General features: G+C 43.2%; 1 protein-coding gene across 2 annotated transcripts in view; it reads right to left on the bottom strand.

The window, feature by feature from the left end:
* Positions 1-19,188, bottom strand: part of AXIN1 (axin 1) — a 43,581-nt gene extending 24,393 nt beyond the window's left edge. The window contains exons 1-2 of one of the 2 annotated variants that reach the window (XM_088448146.1): positions 18,894-19,188; positions 12,016-12,984 (exon numbers count right to left, since the gene is read on the bottom strand). In XM_088448146.1, the coding sequence (XP_088304272.1) occupies positions 12,016-12,893 (878 nt within the window). In that variant the 5' untranslated portion in view covers positions 12,894-12,984; positions 18,894-19,188. The remainder of the gene's footprint in view (positions 1-12,015; positions 12,985-18,893) is intronic. The other variant, XM_088448147.1, reaches the window with a different exon arrangement.
* Positions 19,189-19,756: the final 568 nt, after the last annotated feature.

Raw genomic sequence — 19,756 nt, 5'->3', positions numbered from 1 at the left:
CGACTTTGTGACAATCCGACCAACACAACTTCCGCAGCCCCAGTCTGAAGTGACCGGGAGTTATTCAATTGTTCGTGCCATAGGTGCCCATTATTTCTGCTCACACCCTCCTAAAGCAGAGCAGAAATCCACCCAGAGTCGCAAGCCGCCATTTGAGCAGGGCTCCCATTAGTTTGCATTTGGGCGCCCGGCACCAAAAACAGTTGAAATCCCCCCTATGACTGAATATTTATACCTGCGCATATATAAAGGACTAAAGTGAATTTAATCTGTTTATAGCCGTACATTTTCACTGAAATACCAATGATGTTACTGACTTAACAGTATAACAGCGCATACATCACGCTAAATCAACAGACATAATGTAGTAGGAAAAATGGCTACTGCAGCCTGGTGTACAAGCTAGAAAAATAAAGCCTTTCAGCAAAAGTATCTCACACGGGGTATATAGTAACCTGAGCTGATGTGCTCCGATTACTCCAGAGATGGTGGAAATGAATGCGAGATTGGGAAACCAAGTGCGTAAAGTTGCCTTTGTGTAAATAATAGTCTAATAACTTCCCAGCCATGTCATGTTGCTCGGGGCTATCACGCAGCAGTCTAGTACCAAGATAATCATTCTTAATGATAATTCACTTTCCCCGACTGTGTGGTTATTGACTGGGTTATATTCTGTGCTTTGTGTAAAAAGATGATGGAAAAGGCCTCTTTTTTCTGGCCATGCTTTTTCTTTCCTGTCAGCTCAGCTGGAGGGCAGGAATTTACAAATGGATCCAGTATGACTATAAACGGTTTACACAAGCTGCTCCCCCTCCAATTTCACTGAAGTGCAGCCCACTCAGCAGATAGCATTACACAAAGTAGGTAAAGAGGTAACGTGCACTGTGTGCCTCACTGCATGTAATGAAACCTGAGCAGGCTTCTAGAAGGTGCCCCCATATAGACTTCCCACAGCTACAGGTTTGCAGGGTGAGAGAGGGGTCTCATTACAGGTTTTGTTACGAAACCGCATTTTGTTCTGAACACTCGGCTAATAGAGAAATAGGTGCAGGACATAGATACACTGAACTCATCAATACATTTAAATGTTAACTTATATAGACTAGCAATTTCTAACTGTTGCTGTTACAAATGTAAAAGTAAATTAAATGAAAGGGGAGTGACAGAGTATAACTATATTTCTATAAATCAGCTATGAATCCTTGGGTGGTATTCAATTGTTCAAGCGCGCCCAATCATCGCACCCATAGTGGTCGGTTTTAGCCGCGTAAAACAGCTACCCCCAACCAAAGTGCTGGGCGCGATCGCGAAAAGTGCCGTTTGGGCACCCAAACAGGTAACACTGCACCCATTTCAGCTCGCACCCCCCTGGGGCAGCGAGCTGAAATGGTGCGCCGGCAAATGTTTGCGCCTGACAGGAGCAACAATTGAATAGCTCATGTCGGGTGCATGGGGGGGGGGCGCGATACAATTGAATACCGCCCCATGTACCTAAAATGATTGGGTGTGTGTATATATATATATATATATATATATATATATATATAGCGTTCCCGCTAGGTTGTTTTAGCGGGGCGCGGCGCCCTGCTCTCTTTCTGGAAGGCAAAAAGTGCCCTGCCCTCCAGAAGGAGGGCAAAAAGCGCCTTGCCCTAACAGCCTACGGGAACCGTCTTCACCCGCGGGTCGCAGTGTCCCGCGGGGGAAGAAATGTGCGGTGACCCGGTCACCGCCGGAGAATAGCATGCGCCCGGCATCTATTCTCCCTGTCTGCGGGGCTTGGGGGCTGCCCGGCGTGTCCGTAAGTGCCGGGCACGCCCCCAAGAGTGACGAAAAGGGGACGCGTCTTATAGACACGCCCCTTTTCGATGACCACGCCCTCTCGGTCGCGCGCGCGCACGCACATGCCCTCTCTAGCTCCGGCGCCCTGCCTCCCGCCGGAGCTAGAGGGAACACTATATATATATGCAATAAGGTATCTTACTCCGTTGCCTTCCGTAGTGATGCGTAAACAACAACATGCACTATATACCATTGACGGCGGCACTTGGATTTAAATGAAGAGATGACACAACAGTCAATTAGATCCTTGTTTCAATGCAACAGCAGTTTCATCAGAACAGTCCTGATATAAATGCTGTTGTATTCAAACATCGATCTAATTGACTGTTGTGTCGTCTCTTCATTATATTATATATATTAATACGTCTTCATATAGTCGCACCAAACAGCCCCTCTCGGTGCGCCAGGTCCCTTTCAACTCTGCTTGGTATTTGTGTCTGAAAATAATCCTTAGTCACAACGTGATGCGACTACGACGCACCAGGAGACTGCACCGATTCATTTCATATGCGACACTTGTATATCTGTGTGCAACTGAGTCTGAATTTGTATACCAAGTGCTCTGATGCCTTTTTCACGCCAAGTGCTTCATTTACAGACTCAAGGCCCCCATACATCAGAGATTGATTGCAGCAATCGTGCAATTTGCAATCGATTGAAAAAGGGAAAGATTTTTATACACAATCGATTGCAAATTGCACGATTGCTGCAATCAATCTCTGATGTATGGGGGCCTTCAGTCGCACACAGATATCACATATCAAATGAATCAGTGCAGTCAGCTGGTGCATTTTAGTGCAGCACTAGCAGAGTCGCACGGGACCTGGCTTTATATAAATACATTTCTTGGGTCACTTTCTCTTGCACCCCATTTTTGCATACGTAAGCCATGTACAGTCAGCTAATTCCCCAGGTGCCAATTAATCGATATGCTTGGGGGAGATATCTATATATATACACACAGAAAAAAGAGGGATATGAGTCCTTTAATTTTGCAAAGAATGTACTTATATGCCTTAAACCTCATCCCAGTTTCTTTAGCAGCACAGATTCTAATTTGAGTGGTTTCTGACATTCAAGATTCAAGTCATGCAACGGCATTGGGAAACAACAAACATGCTTATATATAGCATAACCAGGTTAAAAGGAAAATCAATTGTTGACAGCTCCCTTATTGCTGTAACTACCAGCCCTAATGAGAACGCTAGGCACTACCACCATATACCCGGCTAAATGTAAACAGATCGACTTGGAAACCTGCGAGTGGAATGAAAAGAGCACTGTGAGAATCAAAGGAGACCGCTCCAGCAACCACACAGTACATAGATTGCTAATATATATATACGTATAAATATAGTAAATAGCGAAACCGCATTCCGTTACTTCATGTCAGATGGAAAATTAGCAAGCTGTCATTTCTGGAGGAATCATTTTTCCAGGAAAATTAAAAGGTCAGCTGATTGCCAGCATTTGTTGAAACGAGCACAGTGTTTCCAGAGTATCAACAGCATCAAAAGTTTTCTTTGCACATAAGAAATAAAAAAAATAAAAAATAAAAAAATTGTTGGAAAGTTTGAATCACGGCTGAAGGCTTTGAAGTTGTGTCTCGTGAAGAGGAAAACTTTACTGCAGTCTGCATCAGCAAAATAGCATTGCCATGGCAATGAATACATATATTTTCACATTACTGTTCGCATACATAAAGCCTGCATATATGTTCTCTAGCCTTTGATGTGTGATGAGGTCATGCAGAGCATAACTGCTGTGGTCAGTGGCTTCTAAAAGCAAACATTAGCAGACAAGGATAATATACCGCTGCAGAGCAGTTGTCTGCCAGTAGGGCAATCGCACCCATTGAGCGTATTAATCTGGAACATTAGCCCAGACCAGAGCTGTGAAACGGGTGGCCCTCAAAGGCCGACACAACGTCTCAATCAACGCCGAATTGTGCTGGATGAACAAGGGAACAAAGTGCGGTAACGAAAATAAAAAGGGGGGGGCGGCGGACTAAACAGCTAAACAGTATAGAATTTGCTCCCTGTATGTGTGGTCAAAACCCCAAGCACTAAGTGTGTGACATCTATCAGATTTAATTAGCAATCACTGAGCCGGGTTGTTTGATGTATAATCTCAGGCCAACAAAAACAATATGAAATATATCGGGATCTATAATGCGGAATGATTGGGACTTGTTTTTTACTATTTGGAATCGTTCTATAATATTTCCACAGTTATAGCATAATGCAGATAGATAGCAGCCATGACGCAATTTAAGATCCCCAAACCCTTTGATTATGGCGACTCACAGAGTTTTCTATACAGTTACCCGATATTAACCTTTTTTTGGGATACAGGCTGAATTCCCCTATTTTCACCTGTCATCCCTGCAAGAATTATCGTGCGAATGTGTTATAGTCGGTTTTGCAATAGGATTGCATGATATATGTAGTGTTCACTTTAGCTCCGGCGGCAGGCAGGGTGCCGAAGCTAGAGAGGGCAACTTTGTGCACACGGGCGAAAAGGGGGCGTGGCCATAAAAGGGGGCGTGTCTATAAGACGCGTCACCTTTTTCATCATACTTGGGGGCATGCCCGGCACTTACGGACATGCCGGCCAGCCCCCAAGCGCTGCAGACAGGGAGAACAGATGCCGGGCACATGCGCCCGGCGTCTATTCTCCGGTGGTGACCGGGTCACCGCACATTTCTCCACCCGCGGGACACTGCGTCCCGCGGGTGAAGACTGCACCCACAGCCTGCGAGGGCAGGGTGCTTTTTGCCCTCCTTCTGGAGGGCAGGGTGCATTTTGCCCTCCTTCTGGAGGGCAGGGTGCCGCACCCTACTAAAACAGCCTAGCGGGAACGCTATATATGGGAACGCGCATATATGCGATAAGCGGCAAATTCGTGTGATGGGTCCGTAAAGTTTTCTACGGAGAAAACTTAGCGTTATCGCGGCTAATTGGATACCCCTCAATGTCCAAAAGGTCCCCTGCACGTTACATTGGTGAGTGGGCATCATGTTTGCCAATACTTCAAAAACAGACATAACAGCAACTATTTCGTTTTCCCCCACATTCTTCCTCAGAAATGTGTGGATAATGGCTTTCCAGAAAATGATTGTGCAGGCATGGGATCTTTTATCGGATTTATCTCCTCTCTGTACCATAACACAAGACACATTCATGACACAATGCCCAGAAAAATGTAACAGGAGGTACAGTATATCACAATTCAACTTGGTAGCATGGCATTACTGTGAAACTATGCGGATTCAAAGCACTTACACCTCAATGGTTGGTTTAGATAAGGCAGCGCCCTACATTTCTCCTTCACTTTACTCTCCATGACAGTTTGTCGGACGCCTGCCTGAATCTAAAAGGTTTGCTTAGGTTGCCAGAGGCAGCTATTTAACATGCTGTGAAGGGCAGTATACAGCACGGTGCCAGTTGCACTGTATATACAAACAACTTGCATTTATACAACCAGTGTAAATAGCTTTGGACACTGGAACTCTTAAACAGAGATGCCGGTTGCTTGTTGTGGCACGGGGTCCCCATATATCGCTTTCATCATCATCATAAATGGTTTCTCCAAGCAAAAAAACCCACTAACTTGGGGGGGAAATGTATCAAGCGTCATAAAGAGTGGACTAGTGGTGTTAACCACAGCAACCAATCAGCTTCTATCTAGCATTTATAATGTACAGTCTAAAATGTACCTAAACACCTTTTAAAATGACCATGATGGATGGCCACAATAGCTAATTTGGTTATAGGTGTTTGCTCTGTGACCACTAAGTAGCTGTATGCTAATACATTAACCGATAGTGCTGCTGGAGCCAAGGGTGTTTGTGCCACATACTTTACATAGAGCAAAGGACATCATCAGATTAGACGGACTTGCCGTTCCGCTGTGTAATGCTGGGTACACACTGGCAGAAATACTGGGCGAACACCTGATCGGACAATAACTCGGGTGCTTGTCGGCCAGTGATATGATTGTGAAAGACGTCGTTCACAGACATACCGCGTTCGTTGTGCTGCACAGCCAATATATCTGCAGACATATTGGGGCATCGTGCTGTGTGTTCGGGTGGTCAGCCAACTGCCCGTACATTTGCAGCAGCAGCAGCCGCGGGGAGGGGGGCTCCACACTCCCCCGGCCAGCGGGACCCGCCCCCACCAACACAGATGATGGTTGTTAAGTGTGTATGAACAACCATCATCTGCAGATATATCTCTTCAGTGTGTACCCAGCTTAAGATAATTACAGACAATGGACATTAACATACAGGTGCCAATTACATATATGTGCTAACTAAAGTTAAATGATTTTAAAATATGCTACATAACATTTACATGTATAACAGAAGTATTTTCTGCATGGGACATTGGATATATAAGAAGCGTACTTTGCACACCCTGATGATGGAGTCTAATCAATAGACATTTTAGGAATAGTTTCTCTGGAGACTCTTCTGATCTGGTCTGTGCAAACACTGGCAGCTGGGAATCGGTCTCTGTCAGCTGTCACAGGGCTTGGGAGTATCCAAGTTCCATGCACACATTAGACGGAAGTGATAAGAAGCAACATAGTATTAACTGTACAGGACAGTCCGTTATAGTCCTACATGACCGAGAGTTGCTGCACTCAGTAAGGCTTCCACTGCGTGGTGGGGACACATTCTGTTCTGGAAGAAACACAATGGGTGGTATTCAATTGTTTCGCCTCCTTACGCGCCCAACAGGTGCTATTCAATTGTAGCTCCTGTCGGGCATGACCGACTGCCAGCGCACTATTTCAGCTCGCAGCCCCAGGGGGGGTGCGAGCTGAAATGGGCGAAAGAGTAACCCGTTTGGGTGCCCAAACAGCACTTTTCGCTCTTTGGTCGGAGGTAGCCGTTTTACGCGGCTAAACCTGACTACTATGGGCGCGTTCAGCGCAACAATGGGCATCAATTGAACAGCTCCCCTCGATCTTTTGTCACTTTAGACGGGAAATCCAGACCGCAAAAACAATTGAATATCGCCCAAAGATGTCAGATGATTGCCTAGGCCAGTGTTTAGGGATTCCAACAGCACAATGAACTGTAATGTGGTACTGGAGTGCATTTACCTATACAGAATGGCAGGTTATGGATAGACATTGGAGAATGTTTATTTGTAGCTTTCTTACATAGGGAAACCTGTATTTTACAGTTCATTTTCCTTCAATAATACTTGTCATTATTGGCTGCGCATTGAAGCCAGCCTAATATCTATAAAACAGAATATATAACGCAAGTGTCTTCACTTCAACCATGTCGATACATGTTAAGTCGCCATGCAGGTTTTCTTCTGATCCTAACCGAATGGCATCCCTAATGCTAACCCTCAAAACAGGTACACACTAGACAACATTTTAAATGAATATGCAGATAACGACCATTCGTTACGACAAATTCTTTAAGACGTCCAGTGGGTGTGCACCGTCAATGAACACGCGCGCTTCCGCGCATAGTCCTTCGGACCTACATGTAGGTCTGACAAGCGATAACGTAAGTGTATACGCTTGCCGATGCAGGCACCCCGCCGGATCCTGCCGCTAGCGAGGGCAGTACACACTAGACATCGTCCAGTGTGTACCCAGCATAAGCCTCTTGGGAATGTCAAGATTATGACAATATCAATATTTCTGATGTTGACATGTTAACCCGCATGCAGTCTTCAGAACTGCCACCTCACAGCTTTCCACAAACTAATATAACAAATGATAATCAAGAAGGACAAAGCTCATATCAAAGCTAATCTATGATAACTGATCCTAAACCCATCTAAACTACTGCTTAGCAGTTTGGGCGCCCAAAAGGGGCATTTTCGAAGATTTCTGCTAGTCACCTCAGGAGGCAGCGAGCAGAAATTATGCATTAATGCCAGTCGGCAGAAACAACTGAATGACTCCGACAGACATGCAAAAACAATTACATTCCCACCATAGAACTTTGCTGCAAATCAATTTATACTGCTGCAAATTGTCTGTATAATGACTGAAGAAAAAATATTAAATTAACATGAGTGATATTACCATAGCAAGCAACTACATAGGACTTGATAGGGGAATTCATTTTTTGGGGCACCTGTTTGATAGATCGGAGGTGGCGAGGCAGCCTGTTGATTGGCAGATTCATACACACAGCTACGGGCAGCTATGTCGCTGTAACTGAAATGTCTGCAAAATCAGCTTTTGACCTACACAAGACCGGTCACGATGTGAAGTAGTAGTAGCTCCCTGTAAAGGTTCAGATCTGAAACTTCACATTTTGGGGTTTAGTGGTCCTTTAAACTGCAACATAAGTAGATGTAATGTCTGTATTTTCACAAGGTGTTTCAACAAATAAGGGGGGCGATTCAATTCAGCGCAATGTTGAATAGCTCTGGGAAGGAGTTAACGGAGCTATTCAATTGACTGCGATGTTATGTCAGACTACAGGACATAAGTGCTGGACACGATACTGTTTTCCGGCTTAGTGCTTAACATCATTGCGGCCAGCACTTTAGTCAGAGAGTGCCGGAAAGCTCGACTAAACACCCATCTTAAGCCGTGGTAGCCATCGTTCTCTGACTAAAGTGGTTCTAGTTGGGGTAAACAGCACGGTCAATTGAATAGCTTTGGGAACTCCTCCCCGGGGCTATCCAACATTGTGCTGAATTGAGTCGCCCGAAAGAAGCATCACAGCAGGGAAACGTAGGGGCAGATTCAATAAGCCGCAAGGTTCTATTGGAACATTTCCGACTATTATGTAAGGAATACCTCGCTTGTCTTCACACCTCTACAGCTCAAAAAAAAAAATATATATAAAAAAAAAGGTCTTCCTGCAATGAGTATGTGTGCGTACATGTGGTAGGGAATATGGATATATGAATTTGAAGCTCCACTGGGGCAGAAACTGATTGAATGACTAAAGATTCTTTGTAAAGTGCTAAAAAGTGCGTGCTATGTAAAAAATGGCTAATAAATGAATGAGTACTGCTGTCACACTGTCGATCATAAATGGCAATATAGTCTTCCCTTTTTTAATTCTCATTCGGCCTCTTAAAGTATGGCTTACACCCAAGAAATAACTTTTTATATATGGCAGTGTCTGATCAACTAATAAAATGTAATGATCAACTGCCAAACAAAACATCGTATAGCCAATCAGATCAGAGCTTTGCTGCACTGATCATGTTGGAGGCAGTGGCTTATCAACTTGTGTGCCTGTCAGTAAAGACAAAAAGGAACAGAGTCCCCCAGCAGCACAGATAAGACAGTGTGACATAAGAGGAGGTGAATTAGGGCCAACAAGAGGGTACAGATTTATATAGTGGAAGCAGCAGGGTCCACAGCAGCACAGAGTATATCATGAGATGAGTCATGTGTAAGTGAGGACAGGGCAGCATGTGACAGGGATAGTGACATACTGTGATGAGGGGAATGGAGACAGCAGGAAGTCACAGACTGAAAGTTATATAGTGGAAGCTGCAGGGTCCCCAGCAGCACAGAGTATATCAGGAGATGAGTCATGTGTAAGTGAGGACAGGGCAGCATGTGACAGGGATAGTGACATACTGTGATGAGGGGAATGGAGACAGCAGGAAGTCACAGACTGAAAGTTATATAGCGGAAGCTGCAGGGTCCCCAGCAGCACAGAGTATATCAGGAGATGAGTTATGTGTAAGTGAGGACAGGGCAGCATGTGGCAGGGATAGTGACATAATGTGATGAGAGGAATGGAGACAGCAGGAAGTCACAGACTGAAAGTTATATAGTGGAAGCTGCAGGGTCCCTAGCAGCACAGAGTATATCAGGAGATGAGTTATGTGTAAGTGAGGACAGGGCAGCATGTGACAGGGATAGTGACATAATGTGATGAGAGGAATGGAGACAGCAGGAAGTCACAGACTGAAAGTTATATAGTGGAAGCTGCAGGGTCCCTAGCAGCACAGAATACTCAAACTGGGTGAGGAAAATGATTGTATGGAAACCACCTGTAAAGTTTATATATCCATACAAGTTGGATAATTAGCAGAAAAATGCTACAACACATTAGTTGAATGTTTCAGTATCGTATCCATTAATTTCAAGTACAAAAAAAGAAACAAAGTTGTGATGTGGACATTTTAGGTCAAACCAGCTAACTGAAATAAAAAAAAATTAAACCACTGAAAAAACCATCAGATCAATAGAATGACCTAGCGTTCCCGCTAGGCTCTATGGGCTGAATGCAGATAGTTTACATTGTTGTATTAAAAATGTATTGTAGACAATAGAATAATAAATGTGGTGACTGAATTGTACTTCACCTGCTACATCTTGTTACAAGTCAGCACTTCATTTTGTGGCTTTTATCTCACCCAGGACTCCTGCTTTGTTGCTTATATTTGAGAAACCTTGCAGTAAAGTATTATACCACTAATACATGGACGATTTCATTAACCTCTTGTGTCAGTAGATCAATAATACAATTCTTGGTGGCGAAGTAGTGGTTAAAGAATCTCTGAATGCAGGAATCATTCAAATTCATATCAAACTACGTAACAGAGGCAGGTGGGTGCATAAAATGAAGTGCTGGTACATGTAGTCAGACATTGCCCTGTCAGGGCCATCTCAGGCAACATTAACACAAATGTCAATTGCCACCAAGCAAATAACGTAAATATCCAGTTTAGCGGTCATACAGCAAACACAGCAAGGAAAGATTAAAGCTCCATCTAGCATGCATCAGTCACAATAACTACAGCTTGACCAGTCCAGGAATGGTAGTAGTATTCAAACCTATTAGCTTGGGAAAGGTTCAACGTTCACACGTTTAATGTAAAATAAAAAAAATATAATTACACTATTTGTAGACAAAAAAAAAGGTGACATATTTGAAGCATCATTAAATAAAAACATTTTTAAAAAATGTAAGCCACAGAGTTAAACGTGGGGGCTCTATCCACAATACAGTAAGTATCCTGGGCAAACGTTGTACATGAGAATCATCCTCAAGCAATTCAGTCCTCAGGATTAGATTACTTTTTAGCTATTTTCTCCTGAACATTTGCTGAAACTAAGCAAATGATGGGGATGGACAAACAGCCAGGTACCTTAATAGTGTTAATATAAATGAAAATGCGACAGTATATAAATGGCGATTAAAAGAAAACAAACATTCTCAAAATTATTCAATCATCTCCACCCAAAACTAAATTACACACTAAGAAATGGGAAACAACGATCACAGTTAGCAGCACTGACTCACAGACATTTGCAACATTTCCAGATTGGACAGACATACCTAGGACAGGGCCGAAACTAGGATTTTTGTCACCCGGGGCAAGGCCATAATTGCCCCCCCCGCCCCCCAAAAACTAAACAAAAATACAACAGAGGACGAAAAGGGTGTGTGGTTTTGTGACACAGTAATGCCCCTTACAACACATTATGCCACAGTAATGCCCCTTATACATTATGCCACAGTAATGCCCCTTATACATTAAGCCACAGTAATGCTCCTTATACATTAAGCCACAGTAATGCCCCCTTATACATTTATGCCCCAGTAATGCACCATATACATTTTGCCACAGTAATGCCCCATATACATTAGCACTAATTGGCTTCCGACCAGCACCACATTAGACTGACTGTGTCTCTAACTCTCAAGGCGCCTCCAAACCCACAAGAGCAACAACCTAGCCTCCCGGCAGCCTCTCCCCGGCAATCCCCCCAAGTCCGGCACCCAGGTCATTTGCCCCCTTAGCTCCCCCTAGTTGCTGCCATGCCTAGGAACCATAGCAATAACTGGAAATTGTTTTTCGTCTCTATTTGTCACCTCACCTACCCTAGTTTATTAGAACACGTTGCTTACCCCTTAACACTCTAAGGGCACTGTACGCTCTAGATGACAAGGCCTGGAATATCACCCAAAGTAAGCTAAACTGAGTGTGTCCAAGCAGTTGCTTCCGAACCCCCCAATCTCACTGACATCTCATAGTGAGGAACAAGCACCCCTGCAAACATGAAAAGATTCCAGGGCAGAAATGACAGCCATTCTTCAGTTATTCTGGTATGATTTTTAGCAAGTTGCCAGGCCCCCAAAAGCACGCAATAGTTTAACTATAGAATGCAGAATGCTGACAGTTATACAGAGGAGGCAAATCGGAACCGGCATACCTGATTTCTCTTCCATCACTTAGTCGCCTAGGAGGCGCCGTGCAATGCGATACAGCTTCTAAAATGAGTTTCTGGTTAAGTCTGTTAGAGGAAACAGATTCACGTTCGCAATCATCATCCACTACTTGGTCACACTTCCATTCCTCGTCCTCATTAAGAGTTGGCAAATATCCAGGAGGACCCTTCCCAGTTCCAGAACCCGAGCTATGGTCGCTATAAATTTTAGGACTTTCCCCGCCAATGGTTGTGTATTCTAAATAGATATCAGATTTAAGGAACACAGGGTAAGTATTGTCCTCCATCATTGACTGGATTTCCATTTGGGCCTGGTCGAACATGTCCGGCTCAATCTGCTGCCTCAACACGCAATCTTTGATAAAACTTTTCGTTGCTGGTTTGATCTGTCGGGAAACAATGCCATTATTGTCGAGAATGTATTTTTTATAAATCGCTTTGGCCAGTTTGAGCCTCTTTTCCACCTTAGAGTCACTGGGCTCCAGCTTTCGGAAGCCGCTGCATGCAAACCAGAAATCAAGCAGGTCTCCACAATTCTCCTGTTGCAAAAAAGTTCTGAACAAGTTAATCCCATCCTGGTCATCCAACAAAGAGTGCAATGATTCAGCCCATTTTAAATACGGTGGTGTAGGGGAAGCACTACCCTCAGGTTCATACCCCAAATCGAGGTCAGACCTTCTTGGTGTTGCTGTAGACGTCTCATTTTTGATCCCGTCACATTTCGCAGTGTAATAACTGTGGTTAAACGGCCTAGGATCTGCTGTAATCAACTCTCCTTCCTCTCCTGGGACCGGCGGCCTTGGTGCATCCTCAGTAAAGCTTCCCCCTAGGTCCAAAGGGAAACCTTTCCCTTGGACACTCATCTTGAAGGCGTTTTATTATGACGTAATAATTACTGAACGTATTCAAAACCTGGACATTTCGAGACAAAGGTCCCCGATAAAAATTAGCCTCCTGTAAAAGAAATTAAGAAAAATCAATAAGAGGTCGGTCATTTTTGAGAACTATTTTAGGACAGTTTTTTTCAGATATCCAAATAATTAGAAAAGTGCATATTTGTATACTTAAATTGTGCTGTCTATAACTATATAGTGTTGCTGCAGCAAGGATGAGCAAAATAACAAATATAGAAACCAGTAAAGAACCATAACCGAGCCAGGAAACACATGTATACATTGGCATTGATAGAAATTACACCCAACAGACATATGCCAGCAATTTTTTTTAGCAGTATGGGCTATGTATTTGTCCAGTCCTGTTTTACTGAACCATTCTTAACACAAGTACTGTTTACTCTAGGTATTTCCTAATTTTCTTAATAAACAGTGAGCTCTAATGTCATCCCCTCAATGTGCATTACCTCTAGCATTTACAGCAGCAGATTCATTATCCAAAACAGTTTTCAGTCATATACATGGTCAAGCTGCACATATACAGTTTATAATACAGAGTAACATAGTACATATGTATTTTCCTCAGACAAAGGTCCATATTAACTTTCCTAGTAGAGGACTGAAAAAATGTCTCAGTAAACATGAGGGTGAGTAACCATATTATTGGTTTTAGAAAGAGTAGGAAATGATATCAAAAAGTATTATATTCAATATAGTTATTAATGAAGTGTTGTGGATAAAGATCTAGGTACGTTATCAGTAAGGTTTCTGAATTAAAGAAATTGCAGGCATAGAATGGGGAGCAGTGAAGTGGGAGGTTGGCGCCGTTTGTTGATTTTCCATCCAGGTTTGCAGTATCTGCTGGCGTTTATTAGGGTACACGCAATGCATGTAAAATTGTTTTTTATATGGAATGGAGTCATTAACGAGCTTCAGTAATTAAGTATATGTCGGAGCAATAGTATAAACCTGTCTAAAAGCAGTATACATCTATTTATGTGGGTTCCGCTCATTTAGGAAAGACACACACATCCCTGGGAACAAGCAGCCAATTATTATTATCCTATATATTTAAAAGGAAACTCTATTGTATAATGTATAATCTCCTTGAACAGCAGAACTGTATTCTTGAGATATTAACATTGATGAAGATGTAGCCTGGCACCTATAGTCCGTACAGGCCGGGCTGCAGATGGAAAAAATATATTTAACATGACAGACACCACCTACAGCAGAAATCTGCAGTCAAAACTTAAAAAAACTTATTATTTCATGTGTCCATGTCTCAGAAACAGTGGAGACGTTCAGCACTATGCAATAGAATTAAATATATAATAAATGACTCTTTATGATTTCTAAAATGTATGTACTGCATAGTTCATACAGATGGCAAGATGATGTATTTTGCTACCAACTAGATAATGGTATAAGCATATGTCTGAAATGAAGTGTCAAAAGTGTGTAGCTATGTAGCTTTGTGTTGTCATCCACTTATTTATATGCCTTAAAGGATGTTTCGTCTATGTGCACAACTCCGATATCGCTGAAAAACATTTCAGGAACAATGAGTGTCACCAGTAATATGACACATCGCAAAAGCTGCTGAATGGCGTACTGTCAACTGGGACTAGCTCCTAAAAGAGAAAAGTACATCCCTGATCATGGACCAGAAATAATCTAGGGGAAAGACATTTTGCATTACAGTGGTCCTATCGGCACCCATCGTCATGAGATGATAATGCAGAGCATCAAATCACTAAGGATTTGGTAGCCCCCATTGTGTGTAACATACACTGTTATTTAGGGGAATAGGTATGTTTCTATATCAAGCTGCAGTACATCAAACCTCTGTCCAGTGTGAATACAGGGTTTGCAGTGTACAGAAATGTAGCGGATATACAAATATAGCCGACATAACCACATTCAAATCCAATATCGTGCATTTAATATTAGGGCTTACTAACTTGCTGCAGCTATACAGATTGCTCTTCACAGATGCACTGAAATATCATCCATGGATATAAATTGTCCATTATGTGAGTCTAGAAGTCACTTTAGCCCCATCAAGAGGCATAGTAAGAACACCTAGCTAGCCAATTTACTTAATCAAGAGGCATAGTACGGACCACCGATGAAACCATCATACAGTAGGTGGAGGTGACCTTACAAAATGCGATAAATTACCTCATTTTTATTTGAGAGAAAATGTTAGTTCTTACAGGACTCTAATGTGCTTTTTCCCCCCAGTATTATTGATTTGGAATCTCTGCAAGTGTAGGCTCATGTTACGGCACACAGGACTATTCAGCCAACAGAGCTGACAGTCTTTCGAGCACAGACAATAGGAGTAAATTGATAATAATATAGCTACATACTGTTTGCAGCATGCCAAGGTTGAATGCAAAGTGTTAACTACTATAGCTCTACTAAAATGAATCTACAAAAAATACACTTGTTAAATGTGCTTAAAAAAAAAACACTGTCCTTTAAATAAGCTACATAAAGGGAAAAATGGTTTGAGAAAGACAAGCTGTACTGTATGCCATCATTTTAAATGTAACATTATGTCAAATTATAGTACACAATGCTCAAAGAGAAAAATCAAAAATAAGCAAGCCCCTGAGTGTTATTTTGTCTCCCGATTATGAGGCAAGTGTCTTCGGTCATTGCCAATCCGTGATTTGCAGCTAAGACAAGACGCAGAGTATTGTCAAACCTATTTCCAAAATGGAGAGACTATGAATTATATGCACAAGAACTACGGTCATACCTTTGACTCAGCTTTTACATAGGAAAACTGTTTAATTCCATCATTGAAATGGACAGTATTTAAACATTTGCAGTTGGCCACTGATAATAAGAGAACCAACTTGCAATTCCCTCAAACTAATAAATCATCCAGTACGTTGAACTACACTCAAAAGATAAGCAATAACATAAGTAATAAATGTTTCTTAGAACATTAAATATCTCAAGGCATAAAACTAAGAATAAAATAAATCCTCTATTTCCTATGCAACTTACAGGAAAACTATAGACCCGCATTAACAAAACAAACTGAGCATATTACTGAGCCCAAATAATATGATTCCTTAATCACAAAGTAATAGAAGTGCAACTTTTAATACAATTAAAATTAAATTTAGAAATAGATGTTGTGCAAATCTTAAAAAAAAAAAAAAAGATTAAACAAATATCAACATGCAAACTGCATAGACGAAGCATCAAAGGGAATACACTGTATAGACATTTAACTATGTAAATAGCCTTTTTAAAAATGCAACAGACTTACATTTATCAAACTTTTAACAAAACACTAATTTATAGGGCTTTCTTTAGTTTTTTCAGGATTTTTGCCTCCCCAGGGATTGCTTATCTGACATTCACATTGATACATGCTCAGGAAACTTAACAATGAGACATTGTGCATGGATTTACATTATTACCTTACATGGACCACACTGAATTTGCAAAATTCATGCTGGGAGATTAGACACAAGCGTATGTATGGACTGCATGCATTTTAATACAACAAAAACACACAGATCTGCCACCTGCAAAGGTATTCGTCTATGTTTTAGTTATTCTACATGACTGATACAACTTCTCTTTATAAAGTTAAACCAATATGTTAACCACCCATCATAAATCCTATAAAACTAAATTAAATGAAAAACCATCTTGGGGGCTGACAACCTCCTTGCCAAAAGTAAGTTACTGTAATTGCTCATTTAGAATGTGCAGGGTAAGCCATGAGCCGGTACTATGCAATTATACAATGATGCAGGATTTATAGACGCTTCCTACATCAATATTGACAAAAAGACGAATTGCAGAAAAATAAACAAGTACAAATAAAAAGAACTACAGTATTTAAAGCAAAAACCACACAAAGAAACTCACTGAACTGAATATAGAATAAATTGGATTAATCTAAACAAGATGCCAAAAGCATGCTACTTCCGAGTTTAATTTATGAATGCATCCCAGAATAAATTAGGCAATTAAAGATATATTAGACCGAATATTGTGAAACAAATAAATGAAAACAAAACTATGAACTAGTTGCAAAATCCTGACCAGGAAAACACTCGCACAACTCCTGGTAAAATCCTCTTGTTTCCCACAAATCAGCATAATTCCAGGTTGTAATCAGGCAAAAACAATTTAAATGAATCTGACAAATGTGATAAGGAAAACACAGCAGTTCAGCGTAAAAACAATGCACGCGATCAGTGGAGTTATTTATTTTACACAACTAAACATAGGGTTCGATTCAATTGATCGTAAATAGCGCCAGGAGGGAGCTCCCGATGCTATTCAACCCCTGGAGGGGTGCGAGCAGAAATCCGACAAAACTACAGGCGCGATGCTATTTTCTGCCCTTAGCGCCGGGAAAACAGCATCGCGCCGGGAAGTTTAGTCGGAAAATGCCTGTTCTCGCAACTAAATACCCTGCTTAAGGCGCGAGGGGCAGGGACAAGGGCATTCTAACAGCACGCAGAATTGAATAAATAATGGGGAGCACCTAAATCACAGAGAGGACACGAATAATGGGGAGCACCTTAATCACAGAGAGGGGACGAATAATGGGGAGCACCTAAATCACAAAGAGGGGACGAATAATGGAGTGTACATAAGTCACAGACAGGGGATGACTAATGGAGTGTACATAAATCACAGAGAAGAGACCACTAATGGGGTGCACATAAACCACAGACAGAGGGAGACAACAAACTGAGTGCATATAAATCAGAGAGGGAGGATGAATAATAGGGTGCACATAAATCACAGAGGGGACAAGAAATGGGGTGTATATAAATCACAGAGAGGGGAAAAGTAATGGGGTGCAGCTAAATCACAGAGAGGGGACAAGTAATGGGGTGCACAAATCACAGAGAGGGGACAAGTAATGGGGTGCACAAATCAGAGAGGGGACAAGTAATGGGGTGCACATAAATCACAGAGAGGGGACAAGTAATGGGGTGCACATAAATCACAGAGAGGGGACAAGTAATGGGGTGCACATAAATCACAGAGAGGGGACAAGTAATGGGGTGCACATAAATCACAGAGAGGGGACAAGTAATGGGGTGCACATAAATCACAGAGAGGGGACAAGTAATGGGGTGCACATAAATCACAGAGAGGGGACAAGTAATGGGGTGCACATAAATCACAGAGAGGGGACAAGTAATGGGGTGCACATAAATCACAGAGAGGGGACAAGTAATGGGGTGCACATAAATCACAGAGAGGGGACAAGTAATGGGGTGCACATAAATCACAGAGAGGGGACAAGTAATGGGGTGCACATAAATCACAGAGAGGGGACAAGTAATGGGGTGCACATAAATCACAGAGAGGGGACAAGTAATGGGGTGCACATAAATCACAGAGAGGGGACAAGTAATGGGGTGCACATAAATCACAGAGAGGAGCCAAGTAATGGGGTGCACATAAATCACAGAGAGGGGACAAGTAATGGGGTGCACATAAATCACAGAGAGGGGACAAGTAATGGGGTGCACATAAATCACAGAGAGGGGACAAGTAATGGGGTGCACATAAATCACAGAGAGGGGACAAGTAATGGGGTGCACATAAATCACAGAGAGGGGACAAGTAATGGGGTGCACATAAATCACAGAGGGAACAAATAATGGGGTGCACATAAATCACAAGGGAGAAAAAACAATGCACAGAGCTATACTACAGAACTGGTTTAGCTGGGCTTCTGGGGGCCGTGGGGCCCCGGGAGTAGCTGGGAAGGAGGACACTGTGGGGTACGGCCTGCGCTGGGGGCACCTGCACCCCTACTTCCAGCCGTGGGGCTCAGGCCCAACTCAGCCTCAGAGCAGCTCCAGCCCCCACCGGACATCCCACAGAGCTCCGCACTCTGAGGCCTCCATCTACCCGGCCGCAAAGTTTCCTCCCCCAGAATGACCCCCCTCGGCTCCCGGCACTCACCTAGGAAACACCCCGGCTCTGCTCCCGGTATTCCGCGCCGGGCCCGTCCTCCTCCGCTCCAGCGCCACCCATCAAGCTGCCAGCGGCAACCGCTGCGCCGGGAGAGTGAGGCAATAACAAAGCGAGCGCTGCGTGACAGCCATGCCCGGTGAGAGGCTCTCCTGCTCGCTCGGTGAGTGTGGGAGAGCGAGCAGCCTGTGCGTGCGCGTACCACCCACTCTGCGTCGCCGGGGAGGGGGGAGGAGCGGGGGCGAGCGCGCCGTACGTCTCGCGGCGGCGGAGGAGGAGACAGCAGTGACCGGTGGAAGCCGGACTGCGCGAGGCTGGGGCGTCGAGCGCGACCCCTGGGACGAGCCGGCTTCCCGCCACACGCGCGCCCCGCAGGGTCTCTCTGTGTGACCGTGTCCGTGACTGCTGGAGAGACATCTCCTTAGGACTGGAGTCAGAGTAGTCACATGAGAATATATAAATCTGAGAGCTAATAGGGGACATAAATTGAACCAAGAAATACAACAGAAATAGCAGAGCAGTGTATTGGATAGCAACATATATATGAGCTAAGAAATGTCTAATTTTAGGACTATAAATGTGAGGGGTGGGTGGAGAATAAAAAAATATATAATAATAATAATAGGCAGTGGTCTCCCCAGACATTCCAGCCGGGTGGCATCCAAAAGTAGCCGGGTGGGGGCCTTCGCAATTATGCGCGTGCCGGGAAAAGTGGTATCTCCCTTACCAATCCAGCCCGACAGGTCTCAGGCTACTCCCCCACTGGCTCTCAGTCAAAAGAGCTTATTAAACAGTGCTCCCTGTAGTTTTCCCCTATATGCATTGCCCCCTGTAGTTTAACTTTGCCCTTATGC

This window comes from Taudactylus pleione, unplaced genomic scaffold, assembly GCF_031769625.1.
Source record: "Taudactylus pleione unplaced genomic scaffold, aTauple2 ptg000451l, whole genome shotgun sequence".
NCBI lineage: Eukaryota > Metazoa > Chordata > Amphibia > Anura > Myobatrachidae > Taudactylus > Taudactylus pleione.
The sequence above is the reverse complement of the archived record's forward strand: the minus strand, read 5'-3'. Positions and strand labels throughout refer to the sequence as shown.